Source organism: Drosophila subpulchrella, chromosome 3L (assembly GCF_014743375.2).
Source record: "Drosophila subpulchrella strain 33 F10 #4 breed RU33 chromosome 3L, RU_Dsub_v1.1 Primary Assembly, whole genome shotgun sequence".
NCBI classification, from domain to species: Eukaryota; Metazoa; Arthropoda; class Insecta; order Diptera; family Drosophilidae; genus Drosophila; species Drosophila subpulchrella.
Genome location: NC_050612.1, coordinates 14,637,612 through 14,659,955, shown reverse-complemented (window position 1 = coordinate 14,659,955; position 22,344 = coordinate 14,637,612). Strand labels below are relative to the sequence as shown.

Genomic DNA, 22,344 nt, shown 5'->3' with positions numbered 1-22,344 from the left:
ATTTCGTTTACGTTTCGTTTAAAAATCATTTTTGGGACTAAACATCTTAAATTAGACTGAATGTTATAATAGTGGTTTATTTTAAGTATTCTATTTATACTTCCTAAATTCGTTTCGGGTTTTAGTTATCTGAGTTTCCCCAAATGGAGCCACTGTGCAGAGCTTTTCCCGAGCTCTTTCCCCAAAAGCTCTTCTGATTGAAATGAAATGAAACTTGGGCGACGGAGCTTCCACCACCGATTTGGTCGAATGCGTTGAGATGTGGTTTTCTCGCGTGTTTAAGATTTTCGAGTGGCGGTTCGAATACCGCCGAGGTCGAAATGATATTTATTTATTTATTTGATTTTCGAATACCCCCGTTGTTAGGGCCTGTGAAAACAGTTTGTTACAATTTGTCGTGTTTGGGATTGTAGCACTACTTTGCGGGCCCAGAAAAAATAATTGTCGGTTAATCATAGGCTAAAGCCGGTAATCAATACCTTAGTCTATTTCATGCCCGGCAAACATATATCCTTTTTTTTTTTTAATATTTTCTTATCCTTGAGAGCCCTTTGTTTTGATTGCCAAGGCAACGGTTTGTTGTCGTTTTCCCCTATTTCCTTGTTATCAATAAGGAGAGGTTATTGATCCTGAAGGGAATCCCTGAAAACTGCGCAGAATCCGTCTGGCAAACAATTGTTTTGCACTTTGTTTACGCCTCGTCAATTGCCGGAACTATTTTGTTTTGATTTTGTTGAATTAAACTAGGCAATTTGCAGTGATTGAATGCTTTTGTTGGCAAAATGAATGAAATTCTCTTTCTTTACGTTCTTACTGACTTTTGATGGTTTTTTTAGCTAACCCCTGGGGATAATTGCTTTCTTTGTTATTGAAGGACCGGATTCTTGGATATAACTTAACATTAAGCTTTTTTTTTTTTTAGCTTTTTACCGTATTGCTTGCACCCAGAAATTAAAAAATATTGCACATTCACATCCAGGCAACAACAAACAAGCGAACTTTCCACCGGCAAAATGACAACTAAAGGGAGAAATGCCAAAATAGAGAGGAGGGAAAGCCAAAGAGAGAGCAGGTGAATGGGGTTGCTAAGGGCTGCTCTCTGGGGGATGCAGGCTTCCCACGGCACATGCGCTCCGTCTGGAAAGCATTTCCAACCCGTTGGCATTTCCTTCCACTTCCGCCCCTTCCCTCTTCGTGGACAAATTACGCAATTCCAGAGCTCTACACTCACACCCTCCAACGTTTGTATTGATGCAGCTTTATTGAAATTTCATACGAAGGAGAAGCTCTCCTTTTGCCACACTCCACACTCTGCTACAAAGTTGCGATTGTATGGTGATGCTTTATAATTACAGTCGAACTTTTAAACATTTCACTGAAAATTTTGAGTAGTCCTTTTTTTTTGGCAATAAAAGATCGAACAATAGTTTAATAAAGTTTTAAAATCTTAGAAGTTTTTCCTAGTTATAATTTAAACCAGTTAAAATTTTAAATCTGCATAGTTAATATTTTTGAAATAGAAAATTTTATGAGTTTCCTGAGTTTGGTTTTAGTTAAGCTAATGAACTTCCCCACTTATGGTAATGTTTATAATGTAATAATCAAAAGAAAAGTTCAACTGTAAGATTATAAATTAACAACAGAGGGAATATGTGGGTGAAAACTCTCATCCCATCTAATTATTTGGATGGTGCAAAGAAAGTGTAAGACACAGGCGTGATCACGCTTACGAATCAAATTATATGTATACGTAATATAAGATAACTAAATGATAACATACAATGTTATAAATATTATTAATGCCAAGCGCAGAACTGTTACTTGCAATTATTTACAGTGCTTACGGTCTAGTCTCTATGGGTCTAGATTATATAGCTAGATTATGCAGAACGATCCTCCAGAACTTGGAGCGATTAAGGTGGTTGATGCGAAAGCACAAAAAATGGGGAGTGGGCATCGAATAATGAACACAAATCTAGGAACAGATCGCACTGTTAAATTCAATACGTTTATCTATATAGCTAGAGAAAATAACTATCGATCCAGGGGAATTCAATTCTTAAGGATTTATTTAATCTCCAGCTGTCTTGCTTTTTCTATCAGTTATTATCCTCCTCTTTCCGGTTTTAACAATATTTACACTTCTGACGGCCTAAAAAGATCGCTGGCTTACAACATGTGGTACATCATATACATATATAATCTAGTAATTATGTAATTATCGAATATTTTTGCTTGCTTTTGCTTCATTAGGTTTTAAGTTGCATAATTCTCGCGTAGCTTAAACTTGCATCTATCTGTTGCTCTCGCTGTAAACATAAAAGTCAAGGGAGAATCTCTTGAACAGTATAACACTTGCACACTTGCCTTAAAACGGGGAACAGAGGAAGCAGAAAAAAACATTACAACAAACTCGAATCCTAAAAGTAAGGTGCTATCCTACATATCCGCTTGGCCATCAGCCCTCGACCATGCGATCCGATCCGGAGTCGCACTGCTCTATAACCAGGCGAGCGATTCGCTTGATCTCACAGTAGGGACTCTCGTGCTCGATCAGCTCGTTGAGGATCTGGATGCCGTTCTCCTGCTCCACCAGCTGGCAATATTTTTCTGGATAAACCTGTGGGAGATGTGCAAAAATTAATTGAGAGTTCTATACAGGATTAGGGGATGTACACCCACCTGCGTCAGATTGGCCAGAGCCCAGACAGCCCAATGTTGGCACTGGGGCGTCTCGTAGCAGCGCACCAGACTCAGGATCGGCTCAAAGCTGCGATAGTTGATGTTCCGCTCGCTCTTGATGTTCCACCGCTGGATGGCGGCCACCATGCGCTCCAGCACGTGCTCCCGACTGGGCGTCTTGATCGTCCAGGCATCGGCTCCGTCCGAGGCAATGTGCGCCAGCACTCCAGCCGCATTGTAGCTGACCTGGAAGCGCAGGTTAGCATGGTTAGCACTGCCCACCTCTCTCTCCCGCAATCTCGCCATCAAATTCGCACTAGCACCACCCACCTCGATGCCATCACTCAGGGAGTCCAGCAGGCGGGCGAACACCTCGATGAATTCCTGGGTCATCAGCTTGGGCCGCAGCCACTTGACCTCGGCCACGTTGCCCAGCAGGCCCATCATGTTCCGCAGCAGCTCGTCGCGATCCGGGAAGGTCTATTACAGAAAATACAGTTCAGTTTAAAAGGTTTCAATGTACAGGAAGCAATCCTAATTGTTGATGAGACCAAGGAGTTTACATATTTTCGCTTCCCCACAGCTAGTCTTGAAGTTCCTCTAATACGACAATAAACATAGATTTATAGAACTCAATCTTTTCATCCTCAGTTCTCTGTATACAGTAAATCTCTTCCAAACTTACATGTAAACACTTGAGGAAATACTCCATGCCGCGGCCTTCGAGGAATCTCTTACAATTAATAGCAGTCTCATCGGTTACGTTCCACATGGTGGACCAAGCCACTTCCATCACATCGTCGAAGACGGAGCGAGTCAGGCGATCCTTGATCAGCGTCAGCATGGTCTACAAAAACATCATCGATTAATATAAATTCCTGCAGGATTTTTTTTTATTTAGACATACACTAACTACGCCCAACTCGCCAAGGAAGAGCTTCTGTCGCCCATCCACTTGGCAAGCCAGTGTATTCAGCAGATAGATGGCTATGCGCTGGACAAATCCCTCTTGTTCTGTCTTGGAAACGCCGTGCAGCAAGATCTTGATGAGACGCTCGTACTCGAAGAGCTGGGAATTCAGGAATTTTAGCTCGGGTCAATGGAATATAAGAGCAATCCTTACCACATCGACTGGCATGTGAAACTGGGTAAGAGTGAGGTAACCATTTCGCAGCATGGTGTCGTCGGTGAGATGCATCTCCATGCCATTAAGCAGCGTGCGAATGATGTGGTTGCGCAGCAGTGTTCCAAACTTGGAGCGATCCCTGCCCTTTACAATATAGAACAGCGTGGCACTGAAAAGGAATACCCGTATAAAAAAGGATGTTATTTATTTTAATATTAAGACCCACCTGCCGGAGATTTGCATGTGCTTGAACTTGAGATGCCGGTCCATGGCGGAGAGCACAACGTCCAGTGCTGTGTGTATGTCCTTGCAGTTCTCGAAACGGAAGAGATGGTACAGATCGTTGAGTACCTACAAAGGGAAACAATATAAAATCAGCTTAAACAATCCAATTGCCAAACTCACCCTTGTCAGTAGCACTGGTCTGTCGTGATAATAGCGAGCTGCGGTGAGGATCTGCTGCTCGTTGGCATCTCCAGCCACTTCCAGAGCTGGGATATCGTGTCTTTTGCATGCCCAGTGGGCCGTGTGATAGAGTCCGAGGAACTGCAGCGGTCGCTGTGTGCGTGACGCCAGTCCCGGGATGTCGGTGAGGGCAAAGTTCTGCTCCATTTTGGGGCTGGGCGTGGAACTGGCACTCGTCGACTCCTTGGTGGCCACCCCGTTGCCCGCCAAATTCGTGCCCGAGATATCCAAGTGTGTGAGGTGCCGCAGGTTGTCCATCAGCATCTCCAGCGTTTGATCGGGCAGATCGTAGGTGCCATGGCCATTCCCAGAGCTGGAGATGGAAATGTCCAATGTGCAGAGACGCCTCAAACAGCAGATTGCATGCAGCTGATTGGCAATTGGCCACACATTGAACAGGATGAGTGTGTGCAGATTGGGCAGCGAACCCAAAGCCTCCAGGCTGAAGTTGGCCAGCACGCAGGAGGTCAGATCCAGGTGGCCCAAGTCGTGCAGGTGGGCGAACTGCAGCCGGTGGTGCATCACCACACCGTTGAGCACTAAGCGCCGCAGGTGGGGACAGGTCAATTGGAAGTCCACCGGATCTTTTTCGTTGGGCTCCGCATACTGCAGCAGATGGGAACTGATGCCCAGCTCCAGGGATCGCAGGCTGTCGCCATAGTGGGCCAGCAGGTGGTGAGATCCCACGGTTATCATGTCGCAATACCACATGGACAGAGCGAAAAGCTTGTGGCGCATCAGGGTCTCCAACCCTAAAAAATTAAAAAACAGTTTTAATAAGTGGAACAAATTTGTTTAAATTTTCAAAGTTGAGAAAAGATAGAACACTTATTTGTCTGAAATAATCAACGAGTTGGGGATCTTTTTGCTTTAAAACATACAGCAAAAGGCTATGTGCATAGAGATTTACATAATTTTACATATGCAGCCCGATTCCGATTGATTAATTTGAAGGCTTCAGAGCAACGTGTAGAAGATTTGGAATATTTTGTTTGGGACAAGGTTTTAAATCTCCGACAGACGGACACAAAAGACATCATGATCTCCGAGTGAATTCTGTCCAATTACTATTCAATGGAATTATACAACGCCGGTTGCGAAGAATCCAGCTCACCTATGCTGCTCAGGGTGCTGTTGCGCAGATTGACGATTTTGAGCGATGTGCGCTGTGTGTCCTCGAAAAGGCGGATGACGCTGTCGTCCAGGGGGCGATTGAAGCGCTGGTAGTTCTCCAGAAAGCCGTCACAGATCTCGTTGGGCAGCACGATGCCCGGATTAAGGCCACGCTTGCCATCGGGGCGATGGCAGCTGATTATGTCCAGGTTGTTGCACAGCTTCTGGTAGGCGATCTCCTTGAGGGTCAGCGGCTCCTCGTCCAGCGAGCCATCCTCCATCAGCCGCACCTTGCAGCTCATCTTGGGGCCGCAGTTCCTGTGCTCCGCCAGTGGTGCCTCAATGGTGCCCCTGTTGTCTGGAACGAAGTGGAGATGTTGGAACGATGAATCATCGGAAGCTTACAGTGTGTTGTTTGGGTATTTGGCCTACGCTACACATCATCGCCTGAAATAAAAAACTACTCATTTCCCAATTCTAAACTTCTTATTTGTCATATTTATAAATTATCAGTGTCAACTTGGTGCCAAATACTTAATATATTTGGCTTTATCTGAATCGAGCATCATTTAAACTTTCGTACAATAGTTCTTATGAAAGGGATTGCACGTGTTAATTCAAATATAATGTTCAATTATTAAAAATACTTTTATTATAGTATTTCTGACATACTATAAAACCACAGATTTATGACATCATGATTATTATAGTATCGATCTTATACGGTTGATAATAAAATTTAATTGAAAACAGGTTTCCTATTGAAAACTAAATTCAATAAAAACCTTTGTAGACAGGCTTTTACTTTACTTTATTCCATTTAGTGCGTTTAATATAAGAATTTACAAAGTTATAGTTTGTTTGTCGTTTGGAAAGGGGTTTGACCTTTAACAGATTTTTAATCTATTTGGTTCTAATAAGAAAATGCTGGTTAAAGAAGTATACATTTTTAAAAGTATAGTATAGCATCTGAAAAAGTTTGACTCTTCATTTAATTTCGTTTTAAGATTGCAAGTCACTAAGGAAGTGATTTGACCTTTAATTGAAATCAGCTCTATTTAAGATTACAAACAACATTTATTTTTGTAATGGAGCCCATTACTGTAGGAATTTTGTGAAGACAAAGTGTTTGTTGTTGCCATAAACTCTATAATTATTATTATTTATCCTATAGGCATTACTTATCGTTATTTGAGTATGGAAAGTGGCTTGACCTTAGAACTGTTGCAACTTGAGTTCCCTTGGTGACTGGCCAATCTTGCCCAGACTTTCAAACAGAGGCACGTGCCTTTTGGCTTTAATCTGTTTTCAGTTCTTGGGTTCCGATAGCCATTATATAGCGTTACATAACCAAGGGTCATCTAATTGGCCAGGTGAGATAGGGATACACAGATTGTAATCTCGGGGCAATCTCACTCAAAGACCAAAACAAAGTGTAAATCTATATCGTGTGTGTATGCACAAAAGACAATCTCAAGTTCCACGGATCACATATGTACATATATATCAACTATCACAAAATATGTACAATAAAAAATGCCAACAAACAAAATGTTTGCGTGTGTGTGGGTGCGTAGTTATTGAAGAAATCGAAAAAAAAAGCTCAAAAAACACAATAAAAAGCGTCAGTCTGTCTGGCTTATCTGGGCGACTAGACGAAACGGAAAAACCTGAATAGCACGGAACTCCAAAGTGCTAGAGAACAGCTGTCCGGATATTTTTATCCCGGATCCATGACAATCCGCTGCCGAATCCGTGGATCCCCACGCTTTCTGTACCTTTTATCTCCTAATGTCGCCCCAAAAAAGTAGCCTCCAAAAATCCCTCGCTGTTTTTGCGTTTGTCTTTGCTTTTGACTTTGCCTTCCTTGCCTTTGCTCGGCCACTGCTGCTGCTGTCTTTGTTTGCTTTTGCCACCGAACTGGCGAATTGCGAGAGTTTTTCACGCGATTGCACAGCGTTTTTGCGTTAGCCGCGGCACTCGAGCGCCAGCAAATGCTATTTGTTTTTCTGCTATTTCGCGTTTTTCGTATGGAAATCACTTCATTATTTTGATTTCTATTTTCTTTCTTCTCGGCAGCGTGACCAGATGGCGGAACTGGAATAACGGTGAAAAATACCTTCACTTGCATTTTAAAAATCGCTCGGTCTATCGATAGTTTTTTTTTAATGTGTGCGCTGGAGATGGGCAAGGAGGCGATATACAAATATTAACAGATTTCTAATTTTTCAAATTACCAAAAATTTGTATATTGGAATAATTAATATATAATTTTTACTGAGCACCAAATCTAAAATATATTTTAATTTCTGCTTTTTAAAAACTAAAAATGAAAGTTAGGGATAATAATGTATAAAAAAATAGTCTAAACATGAATTCTAGATGATATTTATTCCCTAATTTTCATTCCTTGTTACTTAATTTTTAACCCATTTATAAACACAATCGAATTTTAATGGGAAACTAATATTTATTTTGAAAGCGCTGAAATTAGTCAAATGTAAATGTACACGTTGTTAGTCGGCCGTTGTGTGCTTGCTTGGGCTTTCTTTTGTGGTTTTCGGTGTTCCGAGGGCAAGCAATAATACAAAAACACTGAAAATCGCTCCCCTCGCTACGGGGATCTCTCTTTAAATCTAAATCACTGCGTTGCAGAATCATCTCATCATAATCATAATTGTAATCTGGCTGCCGCGCCGCTCAACAATGGTCGGTTGTCTCCGGACTGGCGTAATAAATAAACTTGCATCGTTTTCGTTTTTAGGTGCTACGTAAAAAATGACAGAACAAAGACCGGGGGGATCGGGATCATCTCCCCCTTCTAGCCGGACAGATCTCCCTGATCGAAAATTCCCTGGTCGTAGAGCTCGGCCACAACTCTTCGTCCGCCAAAGAACCTGCCGTCGAGCGCTTCCTTTCCTCGCATGGCTTCCGCGCCGGCCGAGAACTCCACAAAGATCTTCACAATGATCTCCGCCTCGTCGTCGTCCTCGTTCTCCGTCTGCTTTTCGTTGAAGATGATCACCCGGCTGACGGTGCCGAATTTACTGCACTCCTCCTGGATCTCCTCCTGCAGGGTCTCGTCCACATCCTCGGGACCAACCATGTTTCGCAGAATGATCACCCGTGAGTCCACCGGCCGCATTAGCCGCTGCATCACCAGCTGCCTTGCGCTCTGGCCCTTGATTGACATGTTCTCCTGCTGCTGCAGCGTCTGCACATCGCCCTCGTCCATCAGCTTCTTCTGCAGCTCCTCCTGCTGCTTCTCATGCGCCTTCTTGATGTTCTCCGAGAGATTGGCTGCCGTGACAGCGGCGTTATTTGCAGCGGCCGAGAGTACAGCCGCAGCGGCGGCTCCATTGCTGGCCTCCGAGACCGACAAAGTGGCCACCGTGGGCACTATGCCCACACCAACACCGCCGACTGACATGGGCAGAGTGGGTGTGGCCAAGAGCGCGGGCGGCGGAAGAGTGGGCACGACCGGCTGAAGAGGCTGGAGTCCAGCGGGAACACCCAGCAAACTGGGCGCCACGGGAGAGGGTGCCTGGAATATTCCGGGCGGAAGAAGAGCAGGTGCCGCCTGGGCCAACGCAGGATGCAGAGCAGCCGCCGATGTGGCTGCAGAAACCACTGGCATGGCTCCCACCTTGGTGACCACCGCGCCGGCTGCCATGACGGGAGTGTTCTGTGACAGGCCCAGCACAGCATTGCTGGCCACCGCGTCCAGGGCCTGGATCTTGGCTGTTGCCGCCGCTGCAGCCACTGCCGCGGCCGTGGGCATCGTGGAGTTTGTTGTGGGACAGGCAAGGGCATTCGGCGGCGTAATCGAGCGACCCACTCTGCAAAGGATACACCGGATTAGATCACCGGATTTTATTGTTTCAAGTACAAGCAACTCACCTCAGTAACTGTCCACCCAGATCAAAAAGATTCATGCTGGCAATGGCCTCGTCCATGGCCTGTTTGTTGGCATACTCGATGAAGCCGTAGCCCTTGTGCGTGTGCAAGGAGGTGCCCTGGGCCAGCTTGCAGTAGAGGATCGGTCCGAAGGCCTCGAAGACACTCTTGATGTCCTCCTCGGACAGATCGGGATGGATGGAGGCCACGTAGATGCGGTTGAAGCTCTTGGCCTCCTCCTGCACCTCGTCGATCACCTGCTGGGCCTGTGGCATGTTACTGGGTCGTCCTACCTTGATGTTCCTGCCGCCCATCAGGGCTCCGTTCATCTGCTCCAGCGCCAGCTGTGCCCCCTCGGGAATCTCGTACTCCACAAAGGCGAAACCCTTGTGCTTCTGCGTGATGGGATCCCAGGACATGTTGATGGATTTGATTGGACCGAAGGGAGTGAAGGCCACGCGAATGGTGTCTTCTTTGAGCTCAAACGAAATGCTGCCCACGTAGACTCTGTAAGCGGAAGGTGAATTAGTTACTGGTCTCCTTATAAAGGGAATTTAAGGAATTGATGGTTGTTGGAGTCAGATCTTATCAGCTAAGAGGGCACAGCGATTGGAACCCTATCGACTGCCTCCAGTAACGCGGAGCAGCAGTCGTGAGTGCCAATCTTCGCCAGACATTTACACAATCTACATCATCCAGCATACCAGAGTATTACCCCAGAAACCATCTAGCTCACCTGCACATAAGCGCCAGTGCCTGTTGCCTCTGAACCTGAGTTCGCTGGGTGGCCAATTGCTGCTGCTGGTGGGCCAGTGTCTGCTTCATGAGCACCATCTTGATGCTCTGCTCCATGGCGTACTTCTTGGCCTTGCTGACCAGGTCGTGCTGCTCCGAGGAGAGCTTGGGCAGGGCGCCGCCCAAGAGGCCGAGGAGCGCCGATCGAGTGCCCGGACCGAACTTAACATCGCCCGTCTGCTTGAGATCGTACAGGGGCTGCGAAAGGTAGGGAATTTTCGAATCCGTGGACTTGCCTAGAATTGGGAAGAGGGATTAGTGCATCTCATACTGGGGGAGGGTTCAGTTCAGTTCAGTTGATCGATCATCAGCTATGCAATTTGTTTGGGATTCGATTCGACTTTTCATTTGACTTGTTCGGTATTTTTCTTTTTCTGCCTGTTTCCGAAGGCATAATTGGCATGGGACAGACAAATTGGTCAAGAGATTGCGTTTGAAACCGCTTAAATAAAGACAAAAACTGCCTGCTGCCTGCAAGAAAGATGAAGACAAAAAGGAAAAAATAAGAAAACAAATTGTTAATCATATAGTGGCTCCTCGAGCGGATCAGTTGGGATATATGGAGCGCGTATCAATCGGTACATATTGCCGCTATAACTTGATCATTATTGATTATTGGATACTTAAGGTTAATGCATATTTCACTTTTCGTTTCTTTTGCGTTGGATGAGAGTCTTTCTATGAGTCTATCGTTTATGCAGAGGGGCTTGAGTTTTTGTCATTTATTTGTCAAGGCTGGAAAATGCAAGAATAAAAAGAGAAAGCTCCCGTCAAATAAAACATATTCGCTTATCGGTAGGCAATTGATTGATATACGTAGTGTATGTGATGCAAGTGTGATTATCATATATACATATACCATATACATATATAAAATAGGAGGTAGTAATGTGTCGGGTTATGTGTAATGTATATCAAATCAAAATTCATCCGCTGGACAAGGCGAACTGGGCACACAGCAGGACATCCGGGGAATCCCCTCCAGGTGAAGTGAGAACAAAAAATCGCGGGCTGGGCCTTTGGGGATTTGCCGATCTCCTCGCGTGTGCTCAGCTCTGGCGAGTAGTTTATAAAAATTAGAAATTATAAGCAACCTTAGGTGCGGTTTTCGTATTCGTTTTCGTATTCGATTTCCATGAGTTGGGGGCGCGGTAACTGACTTGAAGAAGGGTCACACACATTTTACATTGCTCAGTGATAAAAAGAGAAAAATAAAAAAAAGAAAACAAGACGCTGAAACGATAATAAGAGCAACAATATGTTTAAGTTGGTTAGGTTCTCCACCGCCCTACCTACAAAAAGCTGTTATCTACCCACTGTTAATGTTTCTTCTAGAAAGATAGAAGCTCGCAAGGAGCTAGACCCATGGGTCTTAAGTTAATGGATTACTAGATGCGGATGTTGATCGAAAAGATCGTTTACTTAAAGACTGATTAGTTGGTGATGTTTAGTACCCCATTTTAACAAATCGGACAAATGACAGGACGGACGATTGGTTGGTTGATCTGAACTAGCTAAGACAAAACACAAAATCATTGGTACTTAATGTAAATGCAACCAGGACAGGACCGGAGCCAGAATCAGAGTCTCGGGAATCTCAGGATCGGGACCCGGATCAGTCCCCGGCTGGCGGCACACGACGACGTGGTGGCGAGGTGGTTAGAAGCGGATTAATGTCGATGTACTGGTTGGGCTTGGTTGTTTTGTGGCTGATTGGTAGTAGTAGTAGATTGGTAGTAGAGTAGTAGTGGAGTTATCTAATTGGTCATCTCTCTCTCGATCTCGAATACCCGCGATCTCGAATACCTCGTTTTCGATTTCGATTGCGAACTCGATCTTGAGCTCGATTAAACTTATGTCTTAGGCGGAACAAACTTAAAAGGAGAAAAACGCTTACGAGAACTAAAAAAGAGAGATATAGAAGAAAGAGAAAGAGAGAGATAATAGTTATATATGCATTTTGGATTAGTTCTGGCGATTCGTCGACTCGTTTCGGTTTCGGTTTTTGTTTTCAGGACTCACTGATGCCCTAGATTTAACAACAATACGCATACGCATTTCATTGCGCTTTCGCTTTCGTTATTTAGCATATATGTAATCGTTATCGTTTCGTTTATCGACTGGGGATCGCGCCTTTTTCGATTTTTTGGCGATAGACTGACTCTCAAATCGATTTGTTTGACTCTCACCTCACCTCACACCTCACAGTCTGAGTTAGAGTTCATCGTGCGTTTATGAAGTCTGCAATTACTTAAGCAGAACAAAAAGAAAAACCGATTATTTAGTGGCGTCAGTGCTGCCCTTAGATGCAACGGAGTAGAGTAGAGTACAAATACAAAGTAGGAGAGAAAATATAAGATGTGCTTATGTTTTATGCTTGGACAACCAAAAAATACAATACAATTCGGAAGGCCGTGGATCCTCCTCGTGGATTCCGTTTCGTGGATTGTTGGATTCTTGATAAACCTATGTGCCAAGCTTATTCTCAGACATACACAACATGTTTATTGTTTTTTTTTGTTTGGGGGCGATGTGCTGATCGCCACGGTTATCATTCCATCATACATAGTTATTTATAGACGGACAGCTGGGAAACTCACCCGAGTCGGAGCGCGATCTTTTGGTGGCCGGCATATCGTTGATCTCGCGCTGATCATCCGAACGCGGTGATCTCGATGCTCTGTCGTTGCTGCCCTGTAAGAGAAAGAGGGTTGAAAGGGGTTAAGTAAAATGTTTTTATATTTACAAGCTCTAGCCAAGGGAATATGGTTTCTCAAATGAAAATAAAAGTTTTTTAAGCATTTCTCTTACTTTTGCCTAATTATTGGGTTGTCACACAAAGAACAGGCTATATTGAAGATTATTTGTCATGATCCCACTATTTCTCACTGTTTTCGCAGAAATCAGTTCATCAAAAGATGCTTTAAAAATTAATCTAAATTTCAAAAGTTATATTATGATAGATATTATAGGCTGTTTCCTATTATTTATAGCTGTATTAGAGGTTTTAAGAAATAGTTAGCATATTGTGGTTAATCCCCACTCTTTTCTATAAGTCAGTAGTAGTAATATCACTAAAAGAGGATTTTTGCAGATATGACCATGCTAACAGATAAAAAGGTTTCACCATATGGTCAGATAATTAGGTCTTGAACGATAGATTATTTATAGTTCTTTAAATGGGTTTCCATTGTTTGGGTTTCGAATACGGCAGTTATCCGTAGTGATTGAGGGTTTTGTACAATATGGCTAGTTAAACATTTGTTAAAGGTAGGTCTACAAGGACCCTACACATCTCACATCTGTCCCCTCCCTTTTTCAGGTAAAATCCGTCTATGGGACCAAAGGGCTGTACGAAACCGGAGGTGCGAGAGCGCGTGGTGTTAATTCGGATAGATACACATCCGCCGAGGGTCCGCAATTGTGACGTACTGCTTCCAAACGGAGGCAAGGTCACAAAGGGGTGCTCCATCGATTCCACCCCCAACAACGAACACCCTCAGCGTCCCCCATGGAACCCCCTGAACCGCTTATTGCAACGCCACTGGTTAAGTACCGAAAAAATGCGCAAATTTCACAGTTAACCGAAACACGCGATGTGGAAAACCCCTTGAAAACTCTGTCCTCGGGTGCAACTTCATCTGAATTCGCTAATACTAACCATGCTCGCTGCTTTCCAGTTGTTATTGTGGCGATTTAGTACCCGCAACGCTGTTATTTGCTAACTTATTTCTTTTGCGAAAATTTTTTGTCAAGATGGATACGAAATAGTGGTGGAACTTGGGTCGATGTTTTTACTTTTCTTAAGTACCGATTGTTTGTTGTGACTATCGATATAAGCCATAGTCTGGCAACTCTCATAACCGATATTTTTACTAACGGTTATAAATTACATTTAAACATTTATATTGTAAAATTAATTTACTATATTAAAAAAAAATGTTAATAATGTTAATGTAATTTTTGTTTTAAAAGTAAGTTTTTTTTTTCCCTAAATTGGATTATATGTGGGGCTTTAGATCGGCAAAGCTACGATTACGTTCTATAAGATTACGTTATATGGACCATCCGTTTAACGGATGGTAGATGGTGGATGGATCTCTGTGAGAAGAGGGTATTACTAGAATATACACCCTGTTTAATAATATTTTATCGATTGGATTATGTGAGCACTATTATTCGATTGTTTTGAAAACATCGATGATATCGATGTTTCTGCACCTCTATCTAAAAAATCCCGCTGATCGCAACGGCTTTAAGGGTTAGTGTTAAAAATTATGAAATATTCGTTGTGAAAAATAGTTTACCGAGTATAAAGTGCAAAAAATTAAAGTACATATAAAAGTTAAAAGTAACGACCAAAATATGGGCAATGGTCTTTTGTTCTTCACTTGTTGCACCTGCATATGTACATATATTATATATGAAAGTGACTATCTATAACGCCGGTGATTAAGAGCCTATAAACTGCAAGTAAGCACACTCTTTAATTTCAACTGCATGTAGTTTTTCTTTATTCAACCCTTTTCTTAAGGACTACGACTAAAATTAAACTATGCAATAATATTTACAACTCTCGATCTTTCTGTGAGAGTTTTCCCCATGGTTTCTGGGCTTTTCTTTGACGTTTCTAAAGTAGTGCACGATGGGGATGAGGAGAGCGGGAAGGGATCACCCGATGAGGCAAGATTTCGCAGATTAGTGGGAGGGGGAATCTATCTATTGTTTTCTTTTTTTCACAAGGGGGTGCAGGAACTTGAACAGTGACTCACTTGAAAGGGTTAATTACAACAGCTTAGGGTGTAAGTAATCACAATCACAATGGTCTATTACGATCTACAGGCTCGTGGTATCCGTGCGTATTCCGTTCTTTTTAAAGCTAATGTCAGTCGCGCGACTTGCTTTCATATCAACATGACGAATTCAAAATAAAAGCCGAATCAAAAATAAAAAACTTTCAAAAAATGGTTCACAAATTTGAGCTAAAAATCCTAGTCCTGGGATAAAATGATCCTACGAATAAATTAGCGAGACCGAAGCACGCCTCCCAGGATCGCTAAGTACACATGTTGCTTCGGCTTAAGTAAATGGTTTGGTTTGGCGAGTGTTAAGTAAGTTTTCCAGGCTCATCAGTTTTAAGTTGCTGTTGCTGCTGCTGCAGGTGTTGCATGTTGCTGTTGGTGATTGGTTGATTTCTAGTTGCTGGTTGCTGGTTGCCTGGGTGAGCACCTTGGCGGCTAACGGGGTCGAGGGCCGGGCGGGCAGCAGCTTTTCAAGCTCGAATACCAATCCGCACTCGACGACGACGACTATCACAAGGTTCAGTTTTTGGGGGGGCAGGTCGTTCTCCGTCCGCCGCGCCCTAGTACAGGTCATCCTCCATGTTGTGGATGAGTATCTTCTTGTCCTCCTTGCAGCTGGACTTGGCCAGCGTCTGCTCCACCAGCTTGGGGTCGAAACAGGGCTGCAAAGTGACAGAAAAGTTAGATCGCTTCTATGGAACTACAATGACAGCCCTACCGTTTCGCAGATGTTCATGTTGCAGCAGTTCTCTATCGTAATCTCGCACTGCTCGGTGGCCAGTGGGCGGTTGGTCAGCGGCGTGTCTCCCGCCGAGTTGGTCCTGGCCTGCTTGCGCACCACAAAGGTCTTCCTGATGCGCGGTCGCTTGGGTTTGTACAGGCGACGGATTCCGTGGACGATGACGGCCAGGAGCAGCAAGCTAGTCGTGATGCCCACGACCAGGATGATGATCACGCTGCAGGTCCACACTGTGGGCGTGATGCACACATCCAAGTGCTTAAATTGCGGAACGGCGATCTCTGTGCTGTTTTCCTGGGCCAGTTCCTCACAGCTAAGGGGGAACAGAAGGTACAATTAGTTAGAGTTCCTTAAAAAGTCCCAAAACACGACTTACATATCATGGCAGCCGAAGGGCACATAGGTCTTCGGCTCGTGTTTCAGCAGGCGGCAGAAGAGGGAGCAGATTTCAGTGGAGTTCTGCTCGCAGCGGGCTCCTCCGAAGTTGGGAGGACACTCACAGCTGGGCGCCTCCTTCTCGTTCTTGGACAGACGACAGTGACCGCCATTGAGGCACAGACCGGTGCACATGCTGACCTCACAGCGCTCGCCCTCGAATCCCGGCTGGCAAAAGCACTTGGGGTAGGCCTGCTCAGACATGTAGCAGGTGCCGTGAATGCAGTAGTGGTGACACTCGCGGATCTCACAGCGGGATCCCTTGAAGCCGGTCGGACAGATGCACAGATCGGTGTGCGCCTTGTATTCGCCTCCGTTCATGCAGCGCTCGTCCTCCAGAACTTTCATCTTCTGGTCCAGCACAGTGCGTATTTCCTTCTTATTGACCTGCTCGTCCAAACGCTCCTTCACCTTGCGCACAATGCTGGCGCAGTGGTGGTCCTTTTGGAGTCTTTGGTAGAAACCTGTGCGCACCACAATTCCTCGCGCCTCTTCGCTAAGATTGGCCACGCGTACCAGCGGACTGACCTCAATCACCGGCTCAGGATCAAAGTTCGTCTTATCCGTGGAATCCTCCTCCTCCTCATCCGGTTTGGCAGTGGTGGTTACCTTAATCACTCGGACTTTTGGATGACTCCAAACCGCCTTGGTGGTCCTGTCTGTCCAGTAAATGGCATCGTTGGTCACAGCCAAATTCAGGGGTTCTTGGTTTTTGTCCTTCAGCACCAACTGACGATCGGAACCGTCCAACTTGGAACTCTCCACCGAAAAGTATATGCCATCGAGGTCGTCAATCCAGAAGAGACGATCCGAAAATTGATCCACCACGATTCCTTTTGGCATATGGATGGAGGAGTTAACGATCGTGGTTCTGTTGCTGCCATCCAGATTGATTCGCTCCACAGTGGGCTTTGAGTGGTTCGAGTTGGTCCAGTAGAGCTTCCGACGGCACACATCCACGGCCACGCCATCTGGGCGGCCTCCTTCTGCACTCAGATCCACCAGGACCTTGGGCGGCGCCGAACCGCGAATGGGGGCGAAGAAGATTTTCCTGTGCTCGGTGTCTGACCAAAAGAGGTTCATGGTGAGTGGATCGTAGGCCAGACCGCCCACAGTTTCGTTGACCGTGCGTGCGATCGTCTGCTCCACCACATGGGAGGCGGCTAGGAGATCCCTTTTCAGGGAGAATATGCTGCCATTCTTGTGCTTCAGGTCATTAAAGTAGATCAGCTCCTCGGATTCGTCAAAGGTTAGGGCGGACAGCTCGTCGAACTCGTGGGCGGCGGTGGCTATCGTCTGCCAATTGCTGTCCATGAACTGGATCCTCGACCTCAGCGTGACGGCGAAGTCTGTAGTTAGAGAAAAACAGGAAAGTCAATAAGAGTGGTTATCTCAAGGTTAAAATAACATAATTAAGTTATATAACCTATAAGTTTTACTATTTCAATATCACTTATAAATGCTTTAAAAGTACGAATTTATACTTCATACTTTTAGGCATCCTTATAAAAACTCCTTTGAAATCCTTTAAAATCGAATTAAATTAATGATGTTATTGCGTTGACCTTTATTTTAGTATTTGTTTATGCTTTAATAATTTTATTACAAGTTAAGGTTGCTCAAAAAAATCAAAACTAACTAGTTTTTCCCACCCGGACTTATTTATCGACCGATCATCTACATGACAGCTACGTGATCAATATAGTTGGCCGGTTTCCCTGACTCATTTACCAATAATTTAAAGCACTACTCATAATAGGATAATCGAATACATACGTATATCTGAGTAATCTTATCTGGAAACCGATATGCTTCATTGCGAGCGTGAAAATGGCAACTGTTAAAATCAAAAATAGTTTCTGGTAGGCTTCTAGAATTGGCAAACGTGACCGATAGCATCACTTGACTATATCATATCGATAAGAGTATGAAACGCCTAAGACCCCCTGCTTTATTTGCGGAAATTAAGCTCAATCAATGGCAAAAGACCCTCGAATTGTCGAGCCCCCCCGAACGGCCGTCATTAAAGTTGCCAAAAATGGCGCGAATTCCAATCAAGCTCCGCCATTTGTGGAAATTGCGATTCAAATTAAATTTTGCAACACAATTCAGGCAATGAATTCTGATCGAACTGCGTTTCATTTTTATTAATTGATTATTTAATGCGGCGCCAACTGCCGCGGAAAATCTAATACCTAGTTCCAAATCATCAAAAAAAAAATGTGTCTAAAGGTCTAGACTGATAAGGTGTTGTAAATTAGTCAACAGGCGACGAAGATCCTAAGACGTCAACCTGCAAAAGCCCTAGGGAAATCCCTTGATACGTAATGTCATCTTTTTGACCTAAGAAATCAGTTCTAATCACTGATGTTATTCAAGGCTATTACTAGTATTTGATTTCAGTTAAGTCTCTATTTGATTCCCAAAGCCTCATTTGGTTGCAATAAAAAAATCATAACCAAAGTATTTAAGAGGTTAATAGACTTTAAATTAACAATTTTAATTGCCAACTGCGGTAAATTCTCAAAAATAATTTATTCTCTCTAATTGGTATATATACAAGTTCTCAAACCATAAACACCTCAATTTCAAGTGACGTCAGAATCAGGCAATGTTATAATAGTATCAGTCCCCTAAACCAATGGCAAACTTGAAATTTGTACACAAAAACATGGCGGTCCCAAGATTAGTGTGCAAAAAATATGGTGACATGATTTGATAAGCGTTCCAAAATCTGGCTTCGCCTGCCTAACCCCTCGGTTTTGGATTTCGATTTCGATTTTGAATACCCCCTCCCCAACGAGATCAAAGAACCTGTTGCCAACGTTCTGGGGGCGTGTCATTTAGTCATTTAATTAATTAGCCAGGCAGGTGGGTAAAGTGCGACACCTGCCGCCTTGCAAACAAATAAAGCAAACAATCCTGACTCGCTTTTTCCACTTCTCTCGCGGAAATGGGAAAACTGCAGCTGGCGGAACAGAAACAACCGAAATGGCAGCAGTTCCGCATTGGATAGTACAGTATTTGTATTATATCAATATCAAGGCTTTACTTTCACAGTTCCTTAAGCAATAACCCCATAAGCAATCGATCAGATCGATAATCCATCATACGCGACCTGGTCATTGGCCCTAGCTTTATGGCCAAAAACACCTTTCTAGGTCACTGTCGCTGTGAGAAAACACCGAAAGACCACAACAAACTGCAAAAAGCCAAAACAGATAGCAAAATATTAGAGGAACTTGTTTAACTGCAAGTTATTTTGACTTATAATGGCTCTAAATCCTAATTACAGAGCTTCGAATAGATAATATCATTGGTATGCCATATTAATTGGTTATTCATGATTCATTCCAATTATCGATGGTTGTAAAAAAGAGCCGCAAAAACAAAAGCCTAGCCAGCATTTAACATTTACCACTCGAAACGCAGTTGCGAACGAACCTTTCGGTCGACCTCCACGCTTCTGGTTTGAGGTCAACGTTTTTATCGATGCAGAAAATGCTAAATTGGCAATATACCATAATACCTACGTATTGCTGAGTTCATTCGTGGAGCGGTTGATTGAAAACTAAGGGACAGAGCTACAAAAACCTATCTTATAATAATAATTGGCCTTTTTACATTTTATTCCCACTAATTCCCCTCATTACTTTTAAGTAACTTTAGTTTAATTACTACTTTATGATCATAAGTACTTGTTTATAAGTTATAAATCTGACGCAGAAAATTTATTTTTAGTTTGTGCGTTAGCAAAGTGAATTTAATGCTGAAAGGCTTAGGCAACATCTGTGAAGTGATTAAAAAACCAAGTGTACGTTCATTCTCGTGGAATTATTAAAACTGAAACATTGTACAAGTTATGTAAGAAATTTCTTACAATAATTTTTTTATCCAGTGCAAAAATGAATATGTGGCTGCCGTGTCAGCATAAAAATGAAGTGGAAAACAAATACCGCGAAGGAAGCAACGTTGAAAAATATATGCAAACCTAGCAAAAAGGGTTTCGTTTTATAAAGAATTTTTCTGTACGAAATGTAATTCTTGCTAAAGCTGATAAGTGTTATCGTTTTCGGAAATGTTTAAGATGACGAATTTAAAATAGTTCCGGATTCAAAGTTATTATACAGTATTTCAATAGTTAATCCCAGAAGAAAATCAAACTAAAACTAAAGGATTTACATATAAAACCTAGATCTTTCCCAGCCATTACTTGACAGCAACTGAAGTGATTGAGATTTATAATGGGCTACTTGAAATGCCCGATAGATAGAACGGTCAATAATTCTTATGACTTGGCCCAATATAACCCAAGAAATAGCCGGTATATCTCGATATACCCGCAAGATATGGATTTTCGCACGGCTTTTGGAGCGTCACGGCGCGATTTCCACCCATTAGCAATATCTAATACTCAAGCGAGCAAGTGTTAATGGAATGCCTCGGAAAAGTTCCCAAGTCGCACGTGGGGCCCGCCGATCGCGTCGTTATAGGCTATATGCTATGTATATGTCAAGTCGGATCGGGTTTCCAGATGGCTGTTTCTGGGTTTATTTACCCAAGCAATCAGTGCTTGCCCGATTAGAAGAGAATTAAATGGATCTTTCGCCTCGGATTGCGATATAGAAATTCCATGGCAACCGTCATTTGGTTTAAAGTTATACAGAACACAGCAAACACTGCATAGGTTCTCAACTTCTTCTGCAACAAGAAACCCCGCTGGGGACTGTTGAAATATTAGAAATCGCTGAAATCTAAACAAACCGGCAAACACGATGTGGCATACGTGACAAAGTAAATCGGGCACATGGCGGCCAAGGTGGTGGCAAATGCCGAGTACAGTGCAACTACATGCTGGTGAACCATCCATCTGAAGGAGATTGATAGTAAATCAGCGGAGATCTTCCCTTTTCATAGAGTTGAGATCAATTTTAAATTCAAATTTTCACCTTCACCTAATGGTCAGTGGTTTTTCCAGTTTGTGGACCTGGAATTTTCGACGGTCCAACTGTATTTTACAGTCCAGCTAAACGTTGATGGACAAATTTGTTGACAGGATGTTAAATTGCTATTACATTATGTTTTTAAAACCTTTTTATGGGCTATAAACTAGAAAATTGCACTTTACAAAATATTTTTTTTATACATGAAACTTGTATTTAGGCAAGTTTAACTGTAGTTTGTTTTTGCCGGCCACGTTTAGTCCAAAAGAGAGTGAAAGAAAGAGCGAGAGAGCGTGTAACCCTTCCAGGAGAAAGCGTAACAACAACAACGCTAGCATTTACGAGAAAACGTCTAATAACAATGAGTATCGAACATTAAAAGGTAGCTATTTAGCTATTCGTTATCAGCTATCAGCGACGTGTGCATTGATAGCAAAAGGGGCGCCTCTGCCACTGATAAAAGAGATAACAAAAGAAATCGTTTTTTTTACCGGGGCAGCTCCGATAGTCAGCTGATAGCGGTCACAAACACATGCGTGCGTTGGGAATATGCTACGGGGTAATGTCAAGCGATTACATAAGACCACTGGCTGCATTGTTTATGTCGAATTGATTTCAAACTTAAGTCTTGGCGACGGTAAAATGAAGGTTAGGCCCCAGGGTTGCCAGCTGGTCAGTAGCTCCTCCTAACTGTTCTTATCCTCCATTCCCTCTTAGCACTGGAAGGCGCCGATGGTCTTACCCCATTCCAGTGGTGTTCCGTGGACTGTCAGAAGGCAGGTGGCTAGTATTAAACAGGGCAGAATCGCCATTCCGATTCGGTTACGGATCATTATACAGGTGGATTATATATGTAGGACGAGAAACCTTCGATTGCACAATCGCCTGGCTTTATGGTTAGGTTAAGGGAATTGATTGAGGCAGTGCCGTTGCTCTGCCGATTGGAAGGGGTTTGCGGGATGGAAGGAGTCTAGAAAACAGCGCGCTGATTTTACGGACTTTCGGAGGGGTTTTGAAAGTACGCGCCGCGGAACCCGGTTACGCACCGTTCGATCCGACAAGTTTTTTTGAACTAACTTTTAAATTCACTTGATTTGATCGGAGGTAGCAAATCCATGGCTGACCAGTGTTGCCGGGCGGCCACTGGAAAGCAGTCGGCAACACTGGCGAGGGCTCGATAGGTTTCGATAGAATATATCGAAAAAATTAGAAAATTTAATTTTTTTAAAATTGTTGATAATCGTTCAATATTGTACTCCATTTATTTCGCTTGTGGTAGAATGACAAGGGTGACCATCGTGTCCTAATACAGTGTAACATAGAGGGGTAATATACACCTTAACCAAG

General features: G+C 43.5%; 3 protein-coding genes across 11 annotated transcripts; all 3 read right to left on the bottom strand.

Moving 5' to 3' along the window:
- Positions 1 to 1,777: 1,777 nt before the first annotated feature.
- LOC119553909 (protein zer-1 homolog) lies at positions 1,778 to 7,477 on the bottom strand. Of its 4 annotated transcripts, XM_037864585.1 has the most exons (10): positions 7,165 to 7,477; positions 5,388 to 5,744; positions 4,214 to 5,025; positions 4,035 to 4,159; positions 3,806 to 3,977; positions 3,590 to 3,751; positions 3,368 to 3,529; positions 3,013 to 3,162; positions 2,683 to 2,928; positions 1,778 to 2,620 (listed from the first exon to the last, which is right to left on the bottom strand). In XM_037864585.1, exons 2-10 carry the CDS (start codon positions 5,686 to 5,688, stop codon positions 2,459 to 2,461), a joined length of 2,292 nt encoding a protein of 763 aa, XP_037720513.1. In that variant the 5' UTR covers positions 5,689 to 5,744; positions 7,165 to 7,477; the 3' UTR covers positions 1,778 to 2,458. The 4 variants fall into 4 exon arrangements, 3 of the variants coding, with proteins under 3 accessions (XP_037720513.1, XP_037720511.1, XP_037720512.1); XR_005219790.1 differs by lacking the exon at positions 7,165 to 7,477 and having other exon boundaries at positions 1,778 to 2,309; positions 2,368 to 2,620; positions 2,683 to 3,162; positions 5,388 to 5,688; XM_037864584.1 differs by having other exon boundaries at positions 2,459 to 2,620; positions 2,683 to 3,162.
- A 359-nt stretch (positions 7,478 to 7,836) lies between these two features.
- LOC119552899 (poly(U)-binding-splicing factor half pint) lies at positions 7,837 to 13,875 on the bottom strand. 6 transcript variants are annotated; one of them, XM_037862820.1, is made up of 6 exons: positions 13,740 to 13,782; positions 12,679 to 12,772; positions 12,268 to 12,319; positions 10,020 to 11,980; positions 9,287 to 9,790; positions 7,837 to 9,225 (listed from the first exon to the last, which is right to left on the bottom strand). In XM_037862820.1, the coding sequence occupies exons 4-6, from the start codon at positions 10,133 to 10,135 to the stop codon at positions 8,208 to 8,210; spliced, it is 1,638 nt and encodes a 545-aa protein (XP_037718748.1). In that variant the 5' UTR covers positions 10,136 to 11,980; positions 12,268 to 12,319; positions 12,679 to 12,772; positions 13,740 to 13,782; the 3' UTR covers positions 7,837 to 8,207. The 6 variants fall into 6 exon arrangements, with proteins under 6 accessions (XP_037718748.1, XP_037718749.1, XP_037718746.1 ...); XM_037862821.1 differs by having other exon boundaries at positions 12,268 to 12,328; positions 13,740 to 13,777; XM_037862818.1 differs by lacking the exon at positions 12,268 to 12,319 and having other exon boundaries at positions 10,020 to 10,314; positions 13,740 to 13,875.
- Positions 13,876 to 14,607: 732 nt separating this feature from the next.
- LOC119553502 (protein cueball) lies at positions 14,608 to 22,128 on the bottom strand. Its single transcript, XM_037863922.1, has 4 exons — positions 21,740 to 22,128; positions 15,996 to 17,403; positions 15,599 to 15,932; positions 14,608 to 15,542 (listed from the first exon to the last, which is right to left on the bottom strand). The coding sequence occupies exons 1-4, from the start codon at positions 21,828 to 21,830 to the stop codon at positions 15,441 to 15,443; spliced, it is 1,935 nt and encodes a 644-aa protein (XP_037719850.1). The 5' UTR covers positions 21,831 to 22,128; the 3' UTR covers positions 14,608 to 15,440.
- Between the last annotated feature and the right edge of the window lie 216 nt (positions 22,129 to 22,344).

Excerpts from the sequence above, each read along its gene's own strand:
- LOC119553502 (XM_037863922.1), bottom strand. The coding sequence starts at position 21,830 with ATGATCCGTAACCGAATCGGAATGGCGATTCTGCCCTGTTTAATACTA. Across the intron at positions 17,404-21,739 it reads CGGAACACCACTGGAATGGG|ACTTCGCCGTCACGCTGAGG; the intron begins GTAAGACCATCG and ends CTCTAACTACAG. Across the intron at positions 15,933-15,995 it reads CCCTTCGGCTGCCATGATAT|CTGTGAGGAACTGGCCCAGG; the intron begins GTAAGTCGTGTT and ends GTTCCCCCTTAG.
- LOC119552899 (XM_037862818.1), bottom strand. Across the intron at positions 9,791-10,019 it reads GCACTGGCGCTTATGTGCAG|AGTCTACGTGGGCAGCATTT; the intron begins GTGAGCTAGATG and ends TTCCGCTTACAG. Across the intron at positions 9,226-9,286 it reads CTGGGTGGACAGTTACTGAG|AGTGGGTCGCTCGATTACGC; the intron begins GTGAGTTGCTTG and ends TATCCTTTGCAG.
- LOC119553909 (XM_037864584.1), bottom strand. The coding sequence starts at position 5,688 with ATGAGCTGCAAGGTGCGGCTGATGGAGGATGGCTCGCTGGACGAGGAG. Across the intron at positions 3,978-4,034 it reads CACATGCAAATCTCCGGCAG|TGCCACGCTGTTCTATATTG; the intron begins GTGGGTCTTAAT and ends ATTCCTTTTCAG. Across the intron at positions 3,752-3,805 it reads TTCACATGCCAGTCGATGTG|CTCTTCGAGTACGAGCGTCT; the intron begins GTAAGGATTGCT and ends CTGAATTCCCAG.